The following is a 26,008-nucleotide window of genomic DNA, read 5'->3' as shown; positions in this document are numbered from 1 at the left end:
TGTCCATGAAGCCAGGTAACACACACCAATTAGTTAAACTGCAGGAATGTCTTAAAGACATAAAGACCTGGATGGCCGCTAACTTTCTGCTTCTTAATTCAGATCAAACTGAGGTTATTGTACTCGGCCCTGAAAATCTTAGAAATATGGTATCTAATAATAATAATAATAATAATAATAACTTTATTTATAAAGCGTTTTCAAACAAAGTGCTGTAGAACTATTTAAAACTAAAAATATAAGTAAAATAAAAGCGATACATAGCAATACAGGTAAAAGACACAATACAAGTTAAAAACAGTAAAAATTTAAAAACTAAAAGCAATAGAATTAAGACATGTAAGATAGGGTGAACAAATGTGTCTTCAGCTTAGTTTTAAAAACCTCCACAGAGCATGCCTGCCGAATATCTTGAGGGAGGTTGTTCCACAGAAACGGGGCACGAAAAGAAAAAGCACGCTCTCCAATTGTCTTTTTTCTGGCTCTAGGAACTTTTAGAAGGCCAGAGTCCTGAGATCGGAGAGCACGGGATGGAACTGTTACGGGTCCGAAATTGAGGACGAGAGTAAAACAATGATGGTCCAAAAGAGGTCGATCAAACAATTGATTTTTAATGAATACACGCAGCGTGGGGAGATGTAAACTGCAAAACATCAGTTGTAAATCCCCGTCCAAAAATACACTTCAGATTGCTTTTATAACATCAGGGTATTATGACGCCCCCTCATGCGTTTACAAGCACATAATTTGCATCTTAAGAACATTATTTGCCTCTTTTACAGACAATGATCAATTTTAAGAGATAAATGCAGACACAGAAGTTCCCCTTTCTGGCATCCTCTTTCAAATATGGTGATGATCTCAGGCCTTTGAGGTCCCCATGGACTTGTCCTCCTCTTTGCGTCACCTGTTGCTAGGCAAACTCAAATGCAACAAGAAGCTGAATAAATTCAGGCCTTCACTCAAGCCTGCTTCTTGATTATATGTATTATTACAAATGCTTGTTATGTGGTTTAATGCAATGTTAATTAATACAATGATAATGCCAATAATAAGTATAAGTAGCAGTAAAATATTCCTTATTCCACAGAACATAAAGATGTAAAAGGTCGGAGAGGTATGAAGGTGCCAATCCATTTAAAGCCTTGTAGGTGAGCAGCAGGACCTTAAAATCTGCTCGAGCCTGACAAGGTAGCCAATGCAGAGAGTTCAGTACAGGGCTAATGTGCTCAAATTTCCCAGTCCTTGTTAAAATGCGATCAGCTGCATTTTGCAACATCTGTAAACCTCTAAAACTTTTCTTTGGTAGCCCAGAAAGAAGAGCGTTACAATAATCAATACGTGAAGACACAAATGCATGGATAAGAACCTCTGCAGTGTCGCTTGACAAAACTTGTCTGATTCTGGCTATGTTCCTCAAATGATAAAAGGCGGTCTTTGTTATCTCTTTTACATGAGACTTGAAAGAGAGCACCATGTCGAACCACACGCCCAAGTTTTTTACCTTGTCCCTGAGATTTATGACACTGTCTTCAATTCTCAAGATGAAATTTTGGGACAAGTGCTGAAATTTGTGTGGCCCAATGACCATCAACTCTGTTTTATCAGTATTTAGGAGCAAGAAATTATCCGATAACCAGCCCTTAATTGCAGATAGACAAGATTCTAGTTTAGAAACTTCAGCACAATTTCCAATGGTTAAAGGAACATAAAGCTGCAGGTCATCAGCGTAACAATGAAAGGTTACATTAAAAGAACATAAAAGAACACCAAGAGGCAGCAGGTACATAGAAAACAGCAACGGTCCAAGTACAGAGCCTTGAGGGACCCCTTGAGGGATCTAACCAGATTCTTACTCTGGATGGCATTACCTTGGCCTCCAGTAATGCTGTGAGGAACCTTGGAGTCATTTTTGACTAGGACATGTCCTTCAATGCACATATTAAACAAATATGTAAGACTGCTTTCTTCCACTTGCGCAACATCTCTAAAATTAAAAATATCCTGTCTCAGAGTGATGCTGAAAAACTAGTTCATACATTTATTACTTCTAGGCTGGACTACTGTAATTCATTATTATCAGGATGTCCTAAAAACTCGCTGAAAAGCCTTCAGCTAATCCAAAATGCTGCAGCAAGAGTCCTGACAGGGACTAGAAAGAGAGAGCAGATTTCTCCTGTTTTGGCTTCCCTTCATTGGCTTCCTGTTAAATCCAGAATTAAATTCAAAATCCTGCTCCTCACATACAAGGTCTTAAATAATCAGGCCCCATCTTATTTTAATGACCTTGTAGTACCATATCACCCTATTAGAGCACTTCACTCTCGCACTGCAGGCCTACTTGTTGTTCCTAGAGTATTTAAAAGTAGAATGGGAGGCAGAGCCTTCAGTTTTCAGGCCCCTCTTCTGTGGAACCAGCTTTCAGTTTGGATTCGGGAGACAGACACTATCTCTACTTTCAAGATTAGGCTTAAAACTTTCCTTTTTGCTAAAGCATATAGTTAGGGCTGGACCAGGTGACCCTGAATCCTCCCTTAGTTATGCTGCATTAGACAAAGGCTGCCGGGGATTCCCATGATGCATTGAAGTTTTTCCTTTCCAGTCACCTTTCTCACTCACTATGTGTTAATAGACCTCTCTGCATTGAATCATATCTGTTATTAACCTCTGTCTCTCTTCCACAGCATGTCTTTCATTCTGTTTTCCTTCTCTCACCCCAACCGGTCGCAGCAGATGGCCCCGCCCCTCCCTGAACCTGGTTCTGCCGGAGGTTTCTTCCTGTTAAAAGGGAGTTTTTCCTTCCCACTGTCGCCAAAGTGCTTGCTCATAGGGCATCATATTATTGTTGGGTTTTTCTCTGTACCTATGAAGTGCCTTGAGGCAACTTTTGTTGTGATTTGGCGCTATATAAATAAAATTGAATTGAAAAATTGAATTGAATTGTAAATAAATCACATTGTAACGAACAGATTTGTTTCCTGTCACTGCTTGGGTCTTGGGGGGAGCGAGAGCTTCACTCATGTTATTGCCTGGCCCCTAGATGGGTCGTATGATACTGCCTAAGGGAAGCATGTATAATGTAAGCAGAATTGTGACAAGGGAAATAAGACAGCGACCAAGAAACATTTTGAAGTGACCTAAAATCAACAGGAAAAAACAGATTAAACAACATTAGTTGTTCTATGTACAGAGGTATGTTAGATTAGTGGAAAATGAGTGAAAGGAGAAAATAAGGAAAAGTCGTTACTGTAGCTATAGATCACCTGACTCAGTACAGCCGTGTCATGGTGTTTTGGTCGTGATTATGCTGCCTGCAATAACAGCCCAGGAGCCTCCTTTTAGGAAATTTTTTTCAGATTGGGAACAAAACCTTGCATCGCTCCAGGATTTCCTTCATTGATGCTGAAGTCCGTTCAAACAATTGGTCTATTGGTCTGAGCCTGTGTCCATCTGCTTGTTTGTGCGGCTAGCATTAGCATCACTAATTTAGGTGTGAAAATGGGTCCCAGCCTAAAACTTGACTAACATATCAATATTGTTGCTTAGTCCTTCTTTCTTTCTGTTGAGGTGACTGTCAAAATTAACTGCTGCTGCATCACCCTTACATGCCATCACGTGCTCTTAGATCAGCTAACCAGGTGCTTTTGACTGTCCCAAAGACATGTTATAAATCCCGAGGAGACAGAGCCTTTGCAGCTTTGACTCCCAAAATGTGGAATGAGCTGGAGGTCAGGCAGGCTCCATCCCTCGCTGTTTTTAAAACCTGTTTAAAAACACACCTTTTCTCCTTGGCTTTTAATCCAGTGTGAGTTGTCATGTGTGTTTAACTTTTTACCCTTTGTATGTAGTTATACTGATTTATTCTTTTCTTCTCTTATTTTTTATTATAGTACAGTACTTTGGCCACCTGTTATGTTGTTTTAAAGTGCTTTAGAAATAAAGTGAAAGTGTACGATGAAAAGAAATGCTGGGTCTTTAACTGCTGCACCTGTAACAAAGCACACTCAAATGGCATACAACACATCTTTAGAAATCACGTTACAACTCAGATCAACTCCTGTAACAGATTCATGCATTTTTTTTTGACAGATAATTAAATAACATCTTGATGCGTGCTCAATCATCCAGGTAAGTAAATCTCCAAAAGTCGGTTCTGTTCATCTGGACGTAGCAGTCTATTTATACCTACAGGCCAGTGGACACTCTTTCAATGATGAGGATGTACACATCCTGGACAGGGAGGAATGCTGGTTTGAGCGCGGAGTCAAGGAGGCCATTTACGTGAAAAGGGAAAGACCATCTCTGAATCGAGGAGGGGGCCTAAGGGTACATCTTTCGCCATCTTACAATGCTGTGATTGCAGCCATTCCCTTACTCTCTGTGAAGGGTACTCATGGTCTTTGATCAGTGGTTGTTGATCAATGGTAATGAGAATTTGCATGGCCATTGATCAATGCTCACTGATCAATGATCACTCAGTTGTTATCAGTGGTCATGACAATTTGCATATTAATGATCAAGGAACTGACCTCCCAGCCCATTGTTCCTTCAGTGGGCTGGTTTCAGTCATTATACAAATGTAGTGTTTATAAGGTTTGGGGAAACCTGCAGACAGCTGAGACTGAAGAAGTCACTTGGATGAGTGACGAAACGTTTCTCCCACAAAACACTACGTCCAGATGAACAGAATCAACTTGCAAATAACATGCAATAAGGAAAAAAACAACTCAACAAAAAAGTGGTTCATGAGAGAAAAAATATATTAAAAACCAAAACTTCAAATAGAAGTGTAGTTCCAGTTAACTCAGTTCATTTATAAAGGAAAAACACACACAGAAAGAAACTGCACAGAGACACACATCCGTCCATAATTACCCCACCCTCTAAAATCTGGACGGACAGATCTCCCCCCATAGACACCGGTGATCCTGGGATGTGATCCGGGTGGTTTTCTCTTTGTGTTCTATCCTTTTTTTATGATTTCTCCTATTTTTTTCCCCATTGCTTTTTCTTCCTCTTGCTTGTCAGCTTAGACATTGCCATTTTATACATATACTGTAATAAGAGAAATAACACTAATAGAAATTTATAAATAAATATATAAAAGAAACACACAAGAGGAGCCTATAGAGAATTTATAAAGCTCATCTTGGAAAGCAAATGTGTTGCACTACATCGCATTCAGATCACAGTTGTGATTGCAAAAGCTCCCAGACAAGACGGCCGAAAAAAACCCCCTGAAAGTTTGCCTGGGACTTTCATTTATCAGACACAAGTAATCAGCACATCATTAGGTCAGTCAAGTGCACCACCTCAGCGGCTTAAAGCATCAGCTTAGCCACTGTAATTTCTTAATTTCCCTCCAGCGAGCCCCCATGTCAGATACTGTGGCACCAGTGTGAGACAAATAGTTTCAACAGAATACAACCCTACAAATGTACACAAGAAATTAACTTATGAGAGGTGTTTCGGCAGGGGATTGTACCAAGTGAAATTAAAAAATTACTAAGAGAACATGATAGTTTTCAGTCATGTGACTGACACACTACCCTAGTGTGCAAAACATTACTCCATCATGATGGCCAATAGCAGACGGTAGTATTGCAGGATACGTTTTTTTCACCTGTCTCGAGCAAAGACTACTTGGACATCTATCCATGCAGGAAAAATGAAGATAGAAGAGAAACTGAAATTTTGGGGACTTGTGATCCATATTTTGCCCCACAGGTTTATGTAAATCCCTGGAAGCTATCACAGCGCGGACAGCTACATGTATTTTCAATCGAGATGGGTAAATGATGCTGCTGTGTGGGAGGTGAAGAACAAAATGTTCATAGTTAAAGCAAAAGTAAAAGCTACATAGCTAGCTTAAATGATCATATATTTTGTTGAATTGGACAAAAACTGTACAGTGTATGACCAAAAAAGATCAGGCAGTATTAATTTATCACATTAATGTTGTACTGCTCTCCTTGCGTGTGTGCATGCGTGCGTAGGTACACAATACAGCAGCCAGCCAAACTCCATTCAAAAGAATACGGGAGTCAGGATATAGCGTCCAAGCTCCAGGTGCTTTATTTTACATTGCACCGCCATACACCATTGAATCAGAGTGAAACTAAAACAAAAACAAGAATACAATAGTAAGGTGATTAACACACTGATATTACAAATTCCCTTATGTACTCTACAGCAAGTCAAGGCTAGCAACAAAAGACAAAGAAATATCCATGCAATAGGTCCTCCTATGTGTACATGACATGAGATTAGCTTAGCAATATAATTATACACAAAGTTAGGCTTTAGAACACAAAACTACCAAAATGTTACTAAAATATGGCTCTATACTCTTAAGTCAACAAGTACTTACAGACGATGCTTTCGAAGGCATAAACAAGAAAGAGGATTGCAGCGGATAACTACAGGAACACTTCAGCACATGTGAACCCGCTTACCCCAACTAACATGGCTGACTTCCTGTTCTGGGTCAAAGTGCATGTCACATTAACAACAATTTACAAGGCCCAGTAGGGGGCACTGAATTCAAGGCAGAACAAATGTTGTGTCATAGCTGAAAATTAAAAAAAGTATTTTTCCAATGTCAAGTAAATCATCCCTTAGTTTAAATGAACTGCCACAGATAACCTGGGTTGGAGGAGCAGGGATGAATGTGATTTGGCCTGTAAGGCAGGGTTAGCAGGTGTGTACCACAGCTTAGTGCCATAATCTATGCCATATGTGAGTTTAGACCCTTTTTGGTTTTGTTTAAGCAAATTTCATCAGAGCACCCCTAAAAATAACTATATTAATACTAGTACTAATAGTACATTTCAGTATTATTTTCTACTTATTTTATTCAAATGTTATATTTTTCTAGCTTATCTATGCCAACCGTACAGGACAGAATGCAAACAGGTTACAGCACACTGGCAGAGGCCTTGCTGCTTCAACAGTGTGGCTTGTCTCAATAAGACGGCAGTAGAAACATGATAAAGAGATAATTTCATGACACAACTCAGTGATGCAGATTTAAAACACACTTTCACTGAAGTATAGCAAAAATTCAAACTGTTCTGATAATGCAGAGACATTGGTGTGACTTATAAAGTTTCTGCTTATTTGTACTTGTTCTCTAAATTACGTCAAAAACATTAGCTAATGTAGCTTAAATCACTAGAGATTATTAGCTCATTTTGACCTTCTGATCCACTCATCTGCTGGTATATCACAAGCTGCCAGCCAAGGAGCTGATGTACTTTTATTTGAGTTTGTAAAAAATTTCTATTCTTGTGCTGTTTGTTTATAGTTCAGCTCAAGATCCAAGTGACAGCAAAACAAAACCCAGTAAGAGTGGACATGGAGTCCAAATTTCACATAACTAACCAGTGTGCTGTACTGATATCAATTGTGGATCCCCCAATCTGCTCTTATAATATCTATCATAAGATTATAGTTTTGTTATTTTCCAGAGAATACAATTCTAGTGAGAAGGATGGCAAGAGACAGGAAAGAAAGGTTGTGCAAAAACAGGCAGAATAATGGATAAAATAGTGAGGTGAAAAACAACAAATTATTTTTCCCCAAATGAATCTAATGTGTTCAATAAGGAAGATCTATGACATCACATCTGTCTGCTCCCAGATGCTGTCGGCTGAATCGAGGCTTTCATGTCCGCTTTCCCACGCTGTAAAGCTGTTTGTGTCATCACTGGTCTAGTCTAATCACCTGCTTCCGGCCTTCACCAGACCAATTAGCATTACTTTAAATCTCATTGTGCATCTGTCTTTCTCCTTCACAGATGCCTTTGTGCAACCCACCTCCTCCCCATCTCCACCTCTCATCACTCAAGCTCTATTCAAGTCAATCTCCACCACCAGCATCTAGGCTCCAGGGGTCCTGCTCTAATCCCCTTCACAGCTGGGACGAGCCATCGGAGTCTGACTGCCAAACATTTATGTATATGTTGTACATCAATAGGTGGGCACATCCAGTAGCTCTGAGTTCATGTGAAAACTATGGATTAACAGTGCTGTTGTAACTGTGTTCAGGGAAACAGGGTAACTGTGTTCTTAGAGGTTATTTCTTCTGGAAAAGTTTGAGGAACTCTGTTACAAATGGAGATTTCTTAACTTTGTAAACCATACAAATTAAAGCAGTTTTTATTTTTTAAAAAAGTCTTAACTTTTACCGAGTAGGCAATTGGAAAACAGCGCATCATATCTCTATGATCCTACATGTGGGAGCATGACTTGTCAAGAAGGTGCCACTGGAGAAAATAGTGATGGGTTCCTTTTTGCTCCACTAATCAGGCAAAATTAGGCTTGTGAATGATTAGCCTTTGCCAAATGCTTGTTTACATGCTTCTACCCAGGATGTGTTTTAGCATTTTAAACAAGCATTTAAACAAAGCATTTACCAAACAAACAAGCATTTAACCAAAAATGAAACATGAGTGAGCAAGAACACTGTGCATCTACATACTGGTTGTATGCAAGCTTACTGTAATCGTGTGTACATGTGGAAGTAGTTTTTTTCTTTTATAAAAGGGTCAAGTCATTAAATCTCCTATTAGGATGGAAAACCAATAGCTCACTTTATAGATATATTTAAATTCTTCTCTTTCATATTGCATAATGTATGTTTGGCAACTCGTGCACAGGTGCGACTATATTTCACTTTTTGAAACAGTAATATCAAGAACCTCTTTTCCTCAGAAACTTAGTTGCTCAAACCACATTTACACATGTCTAGTTTGCTTGCATACACATGCATACTCACACACAGCCTTGCTGCCAAATTGCCGAACACTCGGGGTAATAGGAAGACAGATGTTTAAACAATAAGCAGCGCCCCTCAGAGGAAGGGCGCAGATAGGCTGCAGCTTTTGTTTGACTGAGGAAAAAGATTTGGCTCCAGGCTGCTTGTAACCCTATCATGTATATGAGCCCAGCAATTAGTGTGACAGTGCTGCGCTCACACACATTAGTATGACTTCACCTTTGAGTATATATGCACGTAGTAGGAAGCTGAGTAACAGTGAATACCACAAAACAGGAATCAATTAAAACCCAGATGTTTTGACAATGAGAACACGGGCTAGAGGAGGTTTTGCATTGTTAAACAGATGGCAGTTATATTTTTTCCTTTCATAAAAAATTTACATGATAAAAATGAAAAAGCTGCCAAAAAAAATCAGAAGGCTAAAAACATTTGTATAAATAAAATGGCTGGATAGACTCAACACTGGCTGTCATTTATTCAGTGAGAAGAGGAGGTGAGATTCTAAGTATCAGTGAATGTAGTGGTGTGTTATCCAACGGGAACCTCAAGGTCTAGAAAAGACATCACCTCTGTCCCATGAAGTGCCACAGTAGCTTGTTTTTCAAAACTGATACAGTCCAGACTGTAGTTTGTTTTTTAACCCCTGCATCCATCCATCCATCTATCCATCTTTGCTTACCTACCTGTCATGGTGCAAGAGGCACACCTGCATTCTATTTTTTAATATGTGTGTTTTTGGATTGTTAATAAATGCCAATGTAATGGAAACTGCTAGTAAAACACTTTCAATGGCAGAAAGAATATAAAGCATTTTCCCAAAGTGAATAAATCTTACAGTCACACTGTGTACAAGCCAAACCCTGTTTATACAAAAAGGTTTTTAACAGCTCAACATTTAACATCATAATTCCCCACTGTTGGATCCCCAAAGGACTATGTTCTCAGTGGAGAGCATGCTGTCCTAATGCCTGGGTCTAAGGGGCCACAACCTGGAACATGAAGGGTGTGCAAAGGGTAATTAACACTGCCAAAAAATCAGTCAATGCCCTTTGCCAGCTCTGGAGGCCATCACCAGCACCTCCTGTTGTTAGAATTGATTTTTTACCCTTAAGGCTCATGTCCCCTTTTTATTTTATCTTACACAATTACCTCATAATTTGTATCACACATTGACCAAGTGATGAAAATTCATGGTCAAATTGCGCACCCTGACTTAGCTCTGACATTTCTGCATTTTGTGATGATCAGCGAAACACATTACATACATTAGATAAAAGTGGAAATAAATAAATAAATAATTTATTAATGTTTTAAATGGAATGAATGGAATGAATAATTATTTAAATGAATTTAAATAATTATTGATATATTTATTTTATTAATGAATGAAACATTTCATTAATTATTTAATGTCATATTTAATTAATTCATTTTGTCATTCCTGGACCTCCATATTTCCATAGCAACAACTTAGTGTGTTCCTGTTCCATGCTAGTATCATGACTCATTTGATACAGTCTGTCCCTGATCATCACAAAATGTAGTGAAGGTTATGAATGGTAGTCTTATGGCCTCTGATACTGGATTAATCTCAGAACTTGTCCTGCTAGACCTCGGTAGACCAGCGTTCAATACTCTTGACCACAATATTTTATTATAGAGATTAAAACATGCTATGGGAATGTTATGGACTGATGTTAAAGGTTATGCACTGCAGGGGTTTTATTAATATCTATCTAATAGACTCCAATTTAAATAAAAACCTGAAGTCCTCTTCACACAGAAGGATTAATAATGGGGTTCCACAGGGCTCTGTGCTAGGACCAATTCTGTTTACATTATACATGCTTCTGTTATCAAAAGAAGGCGTAGCATACACTCTAAAAACTATTGTTTAAGCTCAACAAAAAAAATTAACGCAACAGTTTCCATTAATCTTTTTGAGTTACGATAACTTATGTTGAAATTATATTGAACCAACAAACTATATTGAGTTAGGGGAATTAACTTTTCCTCCATAATCAAAGGTGATTTTAATTACCACTTACTTAATAATTGGTAGCTTAAAAACATGTTTTTAAGTTGTTTACTCATAAAAATTATGTTCCTCCAATTACTTTTTCCACATTACTTGAAATGATTTTTAAGTGTTATGTAATTAATTACAGCAATTACAAAAACAATTTTTTAAAGTTAATCATTTAAAATATTAAGTTGCTGATTTTCTTCATTATTATCATCGTTTTAGCTTTTTCTTATTTTTTTTTTATTGTAATAGCTTTTAAAAAATGAATTCATTCAACATTTTTTTAGCAAATAACTTTTTTATTTTTTTAACTGTAGGCATTTCAACACTTCATATTTAAAAAGTGAAAATAAACCAGAAATTTAGATTTGTACCATCGTAGCCAAGTTAAACAATATGCTTTTATGTATTTAAGACCACAGAAATAAATGTGTTCAATTGGTAAAAAATCCACTTAGAAAACAATTTGTTACAGTACTACTTCCAAGCAAGTGTTCAATAAATGTCAACTTTCAGTGCCTACCAAACTTTACAAGATCTTGCATCTTTCTTTTACACAATGCAGCAAACACCTTTAAGATCAATGTTACACATACAGGATTCAAAACAGTTAACAATTTTTGAAACAGAGTCAGCATCTTTAACATAATGCTGGTTCCATCAAGGTCAAGGAACAGCTTCTGAAAAACTTCAAAAGTATATTTCAGATCCTTGCATTAGCTCAGATTGAGAGCATATATTATGCCCATGAGTAACACACAGCACCTTGGGAAATTCTGGCCCTCCAGGATTTTTGTTCCCGCACCACAATGGTTGCAGTCTTATGGTCAGATCCAGGGGTGTACCGGTCACCGATGATGGCAGTTTTCATCACCTGCCTTTCAAGGTTGGCCTTAAATTGTCCTTGTAAAGCAAATTTTAAAAAATAGGTTAGTGGATTATACATTAGACTTTAATACTTACTGAATCTTAATAAATTCAGATGATCAGTGGAATACACACACACACACACACACACGATGCTGAATTACTTACACCAAACTCCATGAAAAGGTCCTCTTCCTTCTCTCCAAGGTATGTGATAAGGCAGCAGATGGCTACTTCTCTGTGTATTTCAGTTGAATTGTGCTATTTAAGAAAAAATAAAGTATGAGTATAAACTACATGGGTGACTGCCAACAAAGTGCATTTCAAAGCTACCCAAAGTCTAAATAGTTGTCCTACCTCAAGAAGCATGTACTTGATCTGCCTGATTCTCACTCCTTTAGCTCCTCCCCTTGAAAAAATGACGTCCATCAGTTTTGGGGTCAAGTGTAGCCATTCAAGGCTTACAGTGGTTGAACTCTTGAATTCCTCCTTTATCTGTAGACCACACAAACAGAAGAATTAAATCTTGCAGACTATTAGCTATTTTGCATTAATTAATGCTCTAATACATTAGTTAAAGATAATAGATGTGATCTAAGGCTACCCCAAGGGAACAAAAACAATCTTAGTGAAGAGAAGAGAGACATTCCCCACCATAACCATGGCGTAATCTGTAATGCTTTAGCAACCCTGTTTTTGTAGAGGTTTCAAATTTACACATTGTGCACTCCCAGCCCATTTTGTAAAAAATGTGTACCAACTTAACAACTCATTAATGACCCTAGATTATCATACTATACTAACTGCTTACATAAAGTCTTAATGTTAAGTAGATTCACATAGCCTATGCTAGAATAATGCTACTGGAATGACATTAACGATATTTCACACAACCTGATATGTTAAAAAAGAACAAAACAAAACCAGCGAAATTAGATTGCATTGTGTAGCAAAACTTTAACCATGCTTTTCCTAGCCACAGCAGCTCTCTCTAGCTGAAGACCTTTGTCAAATGAAACTTTATAAGTCTTATCCTCTCCTGTGCTAAAGTTTAGAATGGTTAGCATTAGCTACATGTGGTAGTGCAAAATATTTCCTTAACTGTATGAGCACAACATGGTACACAAATCCACTACAAGTGACTAGCACAAATGCTTTGCTTTGTTAGAACAGTTATTTGTAAATGAAATGTTACTTACCTTGAAATGTCTTTTACATAAGCTTGCAAGTCCACCAAGCAATGCACCATATATGAATTTTCCCGGGCTAGTTAAGTGGGTAGGGGAGGGAACTTGAAATCAAAAGTTACAGTGGAGAAAAAATAAGTTACATATTCAATTTCTTTAAGTAATTACAACTTGAATTTTATTTTGAACCCACTAACATTGGGATTTAATTTCAAATTACATATAAAATTAATTTAATGTAATTACCAACTAGTGCTGGGCGATATAAGACTTTTTCATATCACGATATGTTTTTTTCATTTCAGGCGATAACGATATATATCATGATATAAGCCAAATAACTATATTTGTAAGATTTAAATGTGCCGTTGCTCACAAGTAAAATGTGAAATAATTAGCAGCTTGTTTTAATTAAAATATTTATTTCCCATAATAAGTTTAATAGGGTAGATGTACTTAAGGAACATGAGACTTCAGTTTCAGATAAATAAAGGCAAATATTGCAAACTACACAAAAGGCAGCCGCTAAAGCGTTTAAGTTTCAAAATAGAACAAACAAAACAGACTAAATTGTCAATTCCACTTAGAAACAAAATATTATTTCTAAAAATAAATCTTAGGTCGTTTTACAGAAGAACAGACAAAATTGACTAACTTTTGTCAATATCAAATAAACTGAGAACTAAAAGGAAATTCTCAATCTCTCCTTGTTGTATAGCTTAGCTTTTCAAACAGTTTTAACAGTTACTTTAGTCTGACAAAAGCCGAATGACGAATTAGCGCTTTTAGTCAGAGATTGAGCATGCACCGCTTTATTGTATTTCCAGACTTGCTTTCGGCACAATTTACAGTGCGCGCTACTCTGTTTTTTGTCAGACTTGAAATAGCCGAAATACCTTCACACTACGGGACTTCTGTGGCCCTTCCGTTCGACAAGCTCTCCTGCATTGGAACCATCATCTGTTTTTTCTTCGGTAACCTTCGCTCACGCTCTCGGTTGATTTTTCTCTTGTCGGCAAACTCATTTCCTTCATTACCCGGGCTGCACGGCTGCAAAAACAAATACACATGTGCGCCTTGGCGCTTGTGCTGTACGTAACAAGTCACGTGACGTGACACTGCGGCTGTGATTGGTTCGGCTCTGCGCTACTTAATTTGGATTGGCTGTTCTTTTTTTTTTTTAAGAGGACACGAGAGATGAGGCCTATCGCAATAGTTTAATTTTTCTATCGAGAAAAAGTTATTTCGCAACACATATCGTTATCGTTTTATCGCCCAGCTCTATTACCAACATTATTAATTCAACGCAACCCCAAAAAATAAAGTCAGCAACTTAGAAGGTCTATCTTAATCAGTAAATTAGAATTTTTATCTTGCAGCCATGGATTTAATAAAGTGGTGGTAAAAGGCCTGATGAATTACTTTTTAGAGTGTACATTTTTATTACTATACAGATGATACCCAGTTCTATCTGTCAATGAATCCAGATGATACACACCAACTGCAGGAATCTCTTGTAGACCTAGATGACATCTAAGTTGCTGCTTGTAAATTCAGATAAAACACAGGTCATGCTATTTGGCCTTAAAAATCTTAGATATGTAGTATACTAACTGCCATACAGGTACTAACTCTGGATGGCATTACCTTGGCCTCCAGTATTACTGTGAGGAATCCTGTAGAATCTTGTAGGATATGTCCTTCAATATGAATATTGAACAAATATGTAGGACTGCTTTCTTCCATTTGTTCAATATCTCTAAAATTAGAAATATTCTGTTTCAGAATGATGCTGAAAAACTAGTTTGTGTATTTATTACTTCTACGCTGGACTACTGTAATTCATTATTATGAGGATGTCCTAAAAACTCTCTAAAAAAAACCTTCAGTTAATCCAAAATGCTGCAGCAAGAGTCCTGACAGGGACTAGAAGGGGAGAGCAGATTTCTTCTATATTGGCTTCTTTTCACTAGTTCCCAGAATCAAGTTTAAAAACATTTTTCCTCACATACAAGGTCTTGAAAAATCAGGTCCAATCTGATCTTTAAGACCTCATAGTACCATATCACCAAATTAGAGCAGTTTCTCTGAGACTGCTTGTAGTTTTTAAAAGTAAAACGGTAGTCAAAACCTTCCAGGCACAGACACCTTATCTGTAGAACCAGCTCCCAGTTTGAGTTAGTATACCACTCTGTATTTAATCTATTATTAATGTCTGGCTCTCTGCCACAGTGTGCCTTTTCCTCTCATCACACCCAACCAGTCATGGCAGACCCCCCCCCGATCCTGGTTCTGCAAAAGGTTTCTTGCTGTGAAAGGTGAGTTTTCCTTCCCACTGTTGCCAAGTGCTTGCTCAGAGGAGGATGTTTGATTCTTGAGGCCTTTCTGTGTGGAGTTTGTTTGTTCTATCCTGTGTCTGTGTGGGTTCCCTTTCTCCCACTGATCAAAGACATGTAGTTAGTGGCGTTAGGTTAATTTATCATTCTGAAGTCCCCGACAACAATGTGGGTTAGTCCTGTGACAGGCTGGCGACTTGGTGTACCCTGGCTGTTGCTCTATGGTAGCTGGACTCCAGCACCCCTGAATTTGATGATGAAGAGGAAGGTCAACATACTTACACTCATTCCCTGCACTGTAGCACAGTGCTCCTTATCTTTGTGGAGAAATAGTACAACATGGCAGAAGTATTGTTATACAGCAGAAATGTTGATATTTAACACAAATATAACAACTTGGAAGAAATGATATAAGAGTACAACTTAATATAAAGTAGTATAATAGTATAACTTAGTAGAAATGCAACATAGTCACAGAAATACTGTAATTTAGCAGAAAAGTAATAACTGAAGCAGAAATATTGGAAAATATCTCTAGACCCAGCTGTCTTAGCTAATTATAGGCCAATCTCCAACCTTCCTTTCATACCAAAAATCCTTGAAAGAGTAGTTGTCAAACAGCTAACAGATCATCTGCAGAGGAATGGCTTATTTGAAGAGTTTCAGTCAGGTTTCAGAGCTCATCACAGCACAGAAACAGCTTTAGTGAAGGTTACAAATGATCTTCTTATGGCCTCTGACAGTGGACTCATCTCTGTGCTTGTCCTGCTAGACCTCAGTGCAGCGTTTGATACTGTTGACCATAATATCCTATTAGAGCGATTAGAACATGCTGTAGGTATTACAGGTACTGCACTGCAGTGGTTTGTATCATATCTATCTAATAGACTCCAATTTGTGCATGTAAATGGAGAGTCCTCTTCACACACTAAGGTCAATTATGGAGTTCCACAGGGTTCAGTGCTAGGACCAATTCTATTTACATTATGCATGCTTCCCTTAGGCAGCATCATTAGAAGACACAGCATACATTTTCACTGCTATGCAGATGACACGCAGCTCTATCTATCCATGAAGCCAGGTAACACACACCAATTAGTTAAACTGCAGGAATGTCTTAAAGACATAAAGACCTGGATGGCTGCTAACTTTCTGCTTCTTGATTTAGATAAACTGAGGTTATTGTACTCGGCCCTGAAAATCTTAGAAATATGGTATCTAACCAGATTCTTACTCTGGATGGCATTACCATCTCCTGTTTTGGCTTCCCTTCATTGGCTTCCTGTTAAATCCAGAATTGAATTCAAAATCCTGCTCCTCACATACAAGGTCTTAAAAAATCAGGCCCCATCTTATCTTAATGACCTTGTAGTACCATATCATCCTATTAGAGCACTTCGCTCTCCCACTGCAGGCTTACTTGTTGTTCCTAGAGTATTTAAAAGTAGAATGGGAGGGAGAGCCTTCAGTTTTCAGGCCCCTCTTCTGTGGAACCAGCTTCCAGTTTGGATTCGGGAGACAGACACTATCTCTACTTTCAAGATTAGGCTTAAAACATTCCTTTTTGCTAAAGCATATAGTTAGGGCTGGACCAGGTGACCCTGAATCCTCCCTTAGTTATGCTGCAATAGATGTAGGCTGCCGGGGATTCCCATGATGCATTGAGTTTTTCCTTTCCAGTCACCTTTCTCACTCACTATGTGTTAATAGACCTCTCTGCATCGAATCATATCTGTTATTAATCTCTGTCTCTCTTCCACAGCATGTCTTTATCCTGTTTTCCTTCTTTCACCCCAACCGGTCGCAGCAGATGGCCCCGCCCCTCCCTGAGCCTGGTTCTGCCGGAGGTTTCTTCCTGTTAAAAGGGAGTTTTTCCTTCCCACTGTCGCCAAAGTGCTTGCTCATAGGGGGTCATATGATTGTTGGGTTTTTCTCTGTATTTATTATTGTGCGATCTATTGTACAATATAAAGCGCCTTGAGGCGACTTTTGTTGTGATTTGGCGCTATATAAATAAAATTGAATTGAATTGAATTGAAAAGCAAAATGGCTAGTTGAAAAAACATGGAAGTTTCCCTCAAAACTACTTGTTGTTCAAATGTGAAAAATTGGCAGAATCTTTAGAAAAGTAAAAAGGAACAGCTAGCAGATATACAAAGCTAAGGCAGAAATGACATGTCTAACAATGTTTACAAATATAGACACACACACACACACACACACACAAACACAGTGACACATAACCCACATCCAGCAAACAATGTGTACAAACGTGGACGCAAGCATGAACACAGACACAGAAACATACACACACATGGACACACAGAGCATGGACTGTCCTGTGTGTTTCTTTGCCAGTCAATCAGTCTGAATCTGCCCTACTTGAATCCACTAATGAGATGTTTCGACTCAAAAAATAAAAGTTGGGTCACACACACACACACACACACACACACACACACAGTGTCAAGTGAACTGCGGCTATTAAGAGCGTGGCCTGTGTGTATCTATGCCAGTCAAACAACCTGGATCTACTCAATTTCAATTCATCAATAAGAGAGGCTCCTTCTCTCTGCTTCCTCAGGCTGTGTACTTCTTCCTGTCAACACAGCTGCAGCCCTTACACATGCACACACAGACAGAGACGCAAGATTTCTGCAATCTATTTCTGACATGGAGCATTAACATAACATATTAGCAAAAATGTTTTGACTTAAGAGAAACATAATAACTTATCAGAAATACCATCAGAAATCCTATGATTTAGCAGAAATCCTGTAATTTAGCAGAAATACTATATTTAGTAGAAATACTATGATTTAGCACAAACAGTATAAATTAGCAGAAATACTATGATTTAGCAGAAATACTATGGTTTAGCAGACTTACTATGATTTAGAACACATACTAAAAAATAGCAGAATAACTATGATTTAGCAGAAATACCATATGATAGCAGAAATACTATGATTTAGCAGAATAGTAATAACTTAACCCTTTAAGACCTACCATAGAACCAAGTCCGCCAGAGCTTATATTATATTTTTACATGCTGTAGTGCCAATTTTGGGAGCATTTCAAGTTGATATACATCAATACAACCATTATAGCCCAAATTTTAATAATATGTATGCATTAAGTGCATAGTAATTACATAAATTGCAAAAAAGTGCAATAAACTACAAAAAAATTGAAAATCCTTTTTGTTTTTTTAACATATATTTCTAGTCAGAGAAATTTAAGAGGCTTATCCCTCAAAACTGTAAATACAAAAAAGTTCCACAAACTAGTTTCCCACCACAGGAAATTTATTTTGAGTGTCTTCATAGTTTTATTTTTGAAATACACCAATTTTTATATACTGCAGGAAAAATGAAAATAAATATTATAATGCAAATTTGCAAAAAAGCAGCATATGCATCAAAATAAACTATTTCCAGCAGTGCAATATGAGTTCTAAGTATCCCAGAAACAACACAGAAAGTCATAAAGTCAAAGATAACTTTTAAAAACACCAGTATAGGCTCTGAGGCCCTGATAGTAAAAAAACTACATTTCCGCGAAAATGACGTCACTTCCGGTTTCGGACAGGTAATGGCGGACATGAGAAAGTTCGCGCTGATCTATTCCAACGTAGGAAGTGTTATGAACAGCTGATCGGATCGGCAAAGCGTGTTTCTGGAATATTATGTTTTTGTTGCTGCAAGCGCTTTTTATGCAGTTTTTGCAAAGCTCTATGTGGAAGGAAACTGTGACCTAGGACAAGCTGATGGCATAAGATGTAAGTACAACTCCTCCAGTTTCATATGCAAAAAAAATTATTGCTCTAGCTTACGTGGTTGCAGAGCTACCGGGATTTAAAAATAGTTACGCAAAATGGACCGTGCCCGCTCCGACCGGTTTTAAAGGGTTAAAAAAAAATACTGGAAAAGCAAAATGACCAGCTGAAAAACAGCTGAACAAGGTGAAGTTCCCTAAAAACTACTTGTTGTTCAACTGTGAAAAATTGGCAGAAATTAAAAAAACAGCAAGACAGAACAGCCAGCAGATATACATAATTACAAATATAGACACATATACACAAACACACACACAGCGCACAGAGGGACCTATGTTTATCTATGCCAGCCAATTAGTCTGAATCTATTCAATTTGTTCAGTTTGAATCCACCAATGAGATGCTGCCAATAAAAAGGGTCTCTCTCTCTCTCTCACACACACACACACACACACACACAGAGCAGCAAGTGACTAGGGGCTCTTAATAGTGTTGCCTGTATGTTTCTGGGTCAGTCGAACAGCCTGGAGCTGCTCAGTTTGAATCCACCAGTCAGAGAGGCTGTGTACTTTTTCGTGCAAAACAGCTGCACCTGTTGCAGCCAGCCCTTACACAGACACAGACAGGGTTTCTGCAGTGTATTTCTCATACTGAGTATTCCCCTTGAACAAATGGCCATAATTTCCTAACCATAGGGGCTAGAATGGTCATTCTTACACTGTTTTGTTCAGGAGAGATGGGGGAATCTTCAAGTGTTGACAATTTATAATTAAAATATGGATTATTAAAGATATATGACTTGTGTGAAGTGAAAACTGCCTTGATTTGCTCTCAAACAACAATATGTAACTATAAATCTATTTGGAGCATCAATATCATTCTTTCACCGTAACAATAAGCAGGCTTTGGTGAACTAGCATGAAAGTTTTCAGGTCTCTGTGCAAATCCATGAAGGACATATGATGAGAGAAAAAAGTGCTATATTTCCAGAGTTTGAAATCTGAAGAAATCTGAGAGAAGGGCAGATTTCCTGGCCTCAAACAAATGTACTTCATGGCCATACGGTAATAGGTGAGCCTCAGGAGTGTCTGAAGATATATTGGCACAAGCCTCATGTCTTAATTTCGGTGATTTGAAAATGTATCTCATTTTAGAATTCCAGCGCTGATTTCAAGTAAAGTCTCCACTGAGTTTCTATGGAGAGTTTTCAGACTTTGTGTTGCTCTGAGGAGATTTGCCAGAAATCTGTAACTCCCACAACAATGACAGTGACATTTTCCGAAAGCCAGCAAACATACCTACATTTTGATGTACAATTTGTGGGGGTTGAGTGAAAATTGAGCGAGTAGCAAGACATTGTTGGAACATGAAGAGAAGATTCAGAAAGGTCCAGTGGGCCACTCTAAGCCAAGTGCATAGCAACCATAACAACGCATGTATTTTCTGAATAATCACAATGATGCAACTGAAAACTTAAAGAGGAATAAGATTAAAATGGTAACAGATATGAAAAAGCTGAATCATACATGAATAGCCCAATAATTTGAGAACATTTTAAAGTTTGAATGGTTGTTCTACGTGAAAGTATGAGGAAGTAGTTAAGTTTCAAAAACAAGCAAGTTTTAGCAGAATTGTGGAAGTTTTCCATTCATTTCAATGGGACAAATTAAAGGAAAAAAGCTTAATATTTTAAAAAGTATAATAGTAAAAAATACCAAAAGTCATAGCACCCATCTCCAGAAATAGCAGAGTGTTGTGAAATTTGAATGGTGAAAAGAGCACAAAAATTGTGGAAGTTAAAGTCCAAAAAATGTACGGAAGCAACTAGTAGAACTAAGTTTAAAGAACTAGAAAAAGTTGCATTTCCTGCGTAAATGCAGTGTGAATGCCATGTAGTGGAATCTGTTGAAAAAAGCAGAAGAAGCAGAACTATCTGCTGAAAAGCGATGAAGAAGCTGAACTGTCTGCTGAAAAGAGGTGAAGAAGCTGAACTGTCTGCTGAAGACTGCTTTATTTGAAAAGATAAACTGAAAAGTGTCAAGAAAGCAAAATGATAGTAAGAGGGGGGAAGACGTGCAGCTACAGCCACCGGTAGGATTCGAACCTGTGCCACCCATCGCTAGGGTGGCTGCTCATTTCAGTGAGCCAGATCGGTTCCCACCTGTAAACGAGATATGATGAGAGAAAAAATGTGAAGGGTGCAGAAGAAGCAGGAGTGTTTGCTGAAAACAGGTAAAGAAGTTGAACTTTGTGCTGAAAAGATGTGAAGAAGCTGAACTTTGTGCTCAAAACAGGTGAAGAAGCTGAAATTTGCTGAAAGTTGCTGAAATCATAAAAACTTGTAAAGAATTGTAATAAATTAGCAGAAATATTGAAAAACCAACACAGTTAGGTGAAAAAAGCTGCACAAGCTTAAATTCCATCAGCTGGATTATCTGCTGAAATGTTGCCATGGGCGAGATTTGAACGCCGGCCCCCCACACTCAGAACGGGTGCTCATCTCACTGAGCTAAAGCAAGGCTACTGCCGGCTAGCTACACCAGCGATCACACTTCTGTTGTTCTCTATTAATTTCAATGGGCCAAAAAACTTGCATAAAAAGCTTAATATTTACAAAATTATAACAGTTATGAACACCAAAGGTCATAGCAGACGTTATTAGAAATAGCAGAATAGTTTAAAGTTTCAATGGTGAAAATCGGATAAAAACTGTGGGAGTAGTTAAGCTGTTCTCAGAGCTGGACAACATTTTTTTCAGTAAACAGTTCAACTTTTTTAACTCTTGTCAACACAAATTTCAGCATCTTCGACCCTTTTCAGCAAAATATTCAGTTTTTGCACCTCTTTTCAGAACACATTTCAGCTTCTTCACCTCTTTTCAGCATATAGTTCTGCTTCCAACCTTTGCTGGTTAACTACTCCCTCACTTTTCATTCGATTTTCACCATTCCAATTTTAAACTGTTCTGCTCCTTCTGCAAATGCCAGCTATGTCTTTTGGTGTTCACACCTCTTATACTTTTTGAAATATTAAGCTTTTTATGCCATTTTGGCCGATTGGGATTAATGGAACCACATTACAATTGTGATCCCTGATTTTGCTTTCCGGGGTGAGCTGTGTTAGCTCAGTGAGATGAGCAGCCGTTCTTAGAGCAGGGGGCCCAGGTTCGAATCTTACCCATGATATTTTTTTTTTCAAAATTCAGCTTCTTCACCTCTTTTCAGCAGAAATTTCAGCTTCTTCACCTCTTTTCAGTAGATAGTTCTGCTTCCACTACACGGCATTCACACTGCATTTTCGCAGGAAATGCAACTTTTTTTAGTCCTAGATATTTTTACTTTTATGTGGCCTCTATCTTGGATCATCTCCATGAGAAGCTTTGGAGATTCATGATGGGCAGGAATGGATTGGACTAACATTTTGTTGCACCTGCATCATTAGCTTTTGTATTTGGACAAGCAGAGGAATCTGTTTTTGCTGTTTAACTTTTCCTTTTTACTACAGATTTTAACACAGGGCAGTTATTTTTCCAATGACTTTGTCATAATCAATAATTACACTACTTGCTCTGGTCCTTTTTGACACAACTGTAACCACTTTAAAGGACCCATGGTTTAAATGGTATTCCTCCCTGACTATCTGAGAAAGTGCCCGTTGTTTTTAAAAAGACAGTGTGGATTTAAACTGCTCGAACAAAAGAAGCTCATACAGCAGTAGTAAAGTCAGTATTTTAGAGGCAACTTGTCATAAATTGAGTACAATTTTCAGCTCACATGGAAACTGAACATTTATTTGATTGTCCTGGTTTGTGGCATTTCCAGACTTTTGCCTCTGATCCCAGCTCACACACTCTTGATTCAGGAGTCTTAACCTTCTGATATTTCTCACTATCATATGTTTAACGCAGAAAACACGCACTACAACAGCAAGGTCTGTCTGGTTTCTGTCTCCCTCTTAGTTAACCTTTCAAGAAACAGAAAAAAATTGTCTGGATCCTTTTTAGACAGCTTAGGCTAGATTTTTAAGATAAAGAACATATCCAAAAGAGTTATTTCACTCTACTTAGCATGACTACATAAAATAAAAATTGTTACAAGTTCCAACAATTCTTTTTTAAATTGAAAAATTAAAACAAAAATACTAAAAGCCATATTAATTGAACAAAACAACAAGAACAAAAAGCTATTAGGACCCAACCCCTAGTGGACAATCTGAAGGATGCAAACTTATCTACCACTTGTTAACCTTTTAGCACTTTACAGATGCACATATCATCCACTTCCTGTGACATGCAACTAGGACTTTGGAAGACTGAACCGGAGCACATCTGCAATGGGTTTCTGGTCACCAATAATGACCAATAATGTGTATGCAAAAACATATGTGGGACCATAGATTTTGCTTAAGGTGAAAACGATGCAACTCTTTAAATGTACAACAATCCTTTGTGGTTATGCTAACAAGTGCTACACAGTAACATAAGCACACAAACATTTGCCTCCACAAAATAAAGAAAAATTACACAGAGCAACAATGAACACCTACCAAAAGCAAACAATGCACCAATTTAAATCTGGGATCATCACCAGTTAGTTAACAGCTCAGGCTAATAACAAATGAGATTCCACATAGAGTTCAATTTTCCAATTGGTTAATTGAACACAGGGAAATGTGGAAGTGTAGGGTTTTAGTAGGGGATTGATGTTCATTATTGTAAGAAAGGGAAGCATGCAAGAAAAGAAATCTAAGAATCTAACCTAACAAGTGATTCTGAGGAAAGATTTTAGTTGTTTTCACAGGTGATGAACAGAGACGGATAAACGAACCTGAGAGTTATACAGAAAAGAGGGAGAAGATTTTTGTGGGAACCATGGACGAGCTGATCACTACTCAATACAACGATTGAGTGAACATGGTATATATTTATTTGCTGTACTGAAAGTGTCATTAATGGTTGAAAGTTTGTATGTAACGGCTACTTTTCAAAGTTACATCTATTGTCTGTGACTCATGGGGGTAGAGCGTGTTGCCTGCTAATATAAGAAGGTTGATAACTTGATCCCATTCTGTATGTTGCAGAAGCCCTGGGCAAAATGCTTAACACCAGGTTGCTCCTTGTGCATTCACTACAGTGTGAGTGTGTATGTGGGTTTACTGACTTTATACTTGTGTGGTTGTGGCCATCATATACACACGTAGACACACACACACACACACACACACACACACACACACACACACACACACAGCATGGACATAGTAGTTCCCTTGAGACTGCATGTCCAAAACAACTCAACCATTGCGGAGGCAAATTGGACTGTGTGTGTGTTTGTGCTCTATTTATAGTCTATGTTTCCATGTGGTTTAGTGTGGTTTAGGCCACATGTGTTCATCTGCTTGTGTGTGTGGATGCATATGTGAGACAGGTGAACGTGTGTGAATAATAATGTGTTTTTTTCATGAGAGACTCCACCAAGGCAGAAAAATAAAATATTAATGATCAATCACTGTTTTGGGGCCACAGAAACACATACAGGCATGCACACACATATAGACACATGCACACACACACATACAGATAGACAGACAGGGAGACTTGGTATTGTTACAGTATATTTTCAGAGATCCCCTGACAATATTGACTCTGTAAGCAGCTGTAAGTAGATGCTGTTAGCCTGGAACTTGGAGAAGCTGGATGTTGAGTGGAAGGTTGATGCCAGAAAAGCAAAAGTAATTCACTGACCACTGACAAAAAAAGAAAAAAAATCGGATTTATTTCAGTTTAGTGAAATTCTCATGCAGCAGTGCAGCTAATATTGCTCTTTAGGTCGTGCAATTGTTTAATATTCTATTCTATAGCATTCTTCCTACTGTTCTATGACATTGTAAAGGTATCCTACTGGTGTTAGATCTGGTAAATGGGGAGGCCAGTGAAGTTCATTGTGTTGTCCATCAAATCAACTTTAGACAACCTTTGCTTTATAACAGTGGTGCATTGTCCTGCTGGACGCAACCATTTGAAGATGGTGATAGTGATGCAAATTTTCACTACTCAGCCTGGCTGTGGCATTCAAACCATGATAAATTGGTATTAAGGGTCCCAGTGTGTGCCAAGAAAACATTTCACACATCATGACACCACCAATAGTTGCCTTAGCTGTTGTCACAAAGCAGATCGGGTCCATAAATGCATATACAGATGCCAGACTGCCTTCCACAATCATGCTGGTTTGGCTAAATAACAATTCTAGAAATAGCATCTAAGCATAGCCAAATTTATTGTTTTACTGTTCTCTTATTTAAATATAAATAAGTGTAAAACTCCCAAACTTCTATCCTCCACATCATCGGCCTCGTTGACAATATTAAATCTAACACACACACACACACATACACACACACACACGCCCAGAAAAAGTGAAAAAAGCAGAGTGGAGCTCACCTGTCAGCACCATTACTACCCCTTCCCTGCTGTCCCCTCTGGGGAATGGACCAGTCCCTTGTCATAGACTGACATCTTTCCCATGGGTTCCTAATGGATCCAAAGACGGGTGCGCACACACTCACACACACACACGGATCCCTAAAGTCAGTTCCCAAGGTGCTGTCAGAATATCCCTGGACAAAGACCAGAGGTATCCAGTGAGCTGTTGTGTGTGCGCGTGTGTGTGTGTGTGTGTGTGTGTGTGTGTGTGTAAATGTCGTCTAAATGTGAGACAGCACTAGTTTTGACATTTCTTGATCCCACTGACACATTCTTAGGGGCAGTGGACACTTATCTTCTTTGGAGAAAATGGAAATAAATAAAAATAAAGAAACACATTTTCCATTGTCTTTTGCCAGTGGTGTGATTGGCAGAAGTCCTCAGGGGCAGAGAGAAAAAGTCACACCTCAACAACCATTTTGGCTGTGTAAATGTGCTGTGATGGACACATTTCCTCAAGGCATTATTGGCAGATATGGGCATAATGATGTGAGCTTATCCAAAAGAAGGAAAATGTTTGGCCACTTATGCCAACTTAATATCAGTTAA

The 26,008-nt window shown here is 38.2% G+C and overlaps 1 protein-coding gene and 1 long non-coding RNA gene across 2 annotated transcripts; both read right to left on the bottom strand.

The window, feature by feature from the left end:
* Window positions 1–244: 244 nt before the first annotated feature.
* LOC109202625 (uncharacterized) lies at window positions 245–1,817 on the bottom strand. Its single transcript, XM_019360425.2, has 2 exons — window positions 1,093–1,817; window positions 245–536 (listed from the first exon to the last, which is right to left on the bottom strand). Exons 1-2 carry the CDS (start codon window positions 1,787–1,789, stop codon window positions 331–333), a joined length of 903 nt encoding a protein of 300 aa, XP_019215970.1. The 5' UTR covers window positions 1,790–1,817; the 3' UTR covers window positions 245–330.
* A 9,479-nt stretch (window positions 1,818–11,296) lies between these two features.
* LOC109202624 (uncharacterized) lies at window positions 11,297–13,139 on the bottom strand. The gene is made up of 4 exons (XR_002062574.2): window positions 12,874–13,139; window positions 12,032–12,169; window positions 11,843–11,935; window positions 11,297–11,710 (listed from the first exon to the last, which is right to left on the bottom strand). It is a non-coding gene; the product is annotated as an uncharacterized LOC109202624 (long non-coding RNA).
* Between the last annotated feature and the right edge of the window lie 12,869 nt (window positions 13,140–26,008).

Source organism: Oreochromis niloticus, linkage group LG6 (assembly GCF_001858045.2).
Source record: "Oreochromis niloticus isolate F11D_XX linkage group LG6, O_niloticus_UMD_NMBU, whole genome shotgun sequence".
NCBI classification, from domain to species: Eukaryota; Metazoa; Chordata; class Actinopteri; order Cichliformes; family Cichlidae; genus Oreochromis; species Oreochromis niloticus.
This window is presented reverse-complemented; position numbering and strand designations above follow the sequence as displayed.

Coding starts and splice junctions, on each gene's coding strand:
- LOC109202625 (XM_019360425.2), bottom strand. CDS start 1,789: ATGTACCTGCTGCCTCTTGGTGTTCTTTTATGTTCTTTTAATGTAACC. Junction 537..1,092: donor CGACCTTTTACATCTTTATG/TTCTGTGGAATA, acceptor GACCCGTAACAG/TTCCATCCCGTGCTCTCCGA.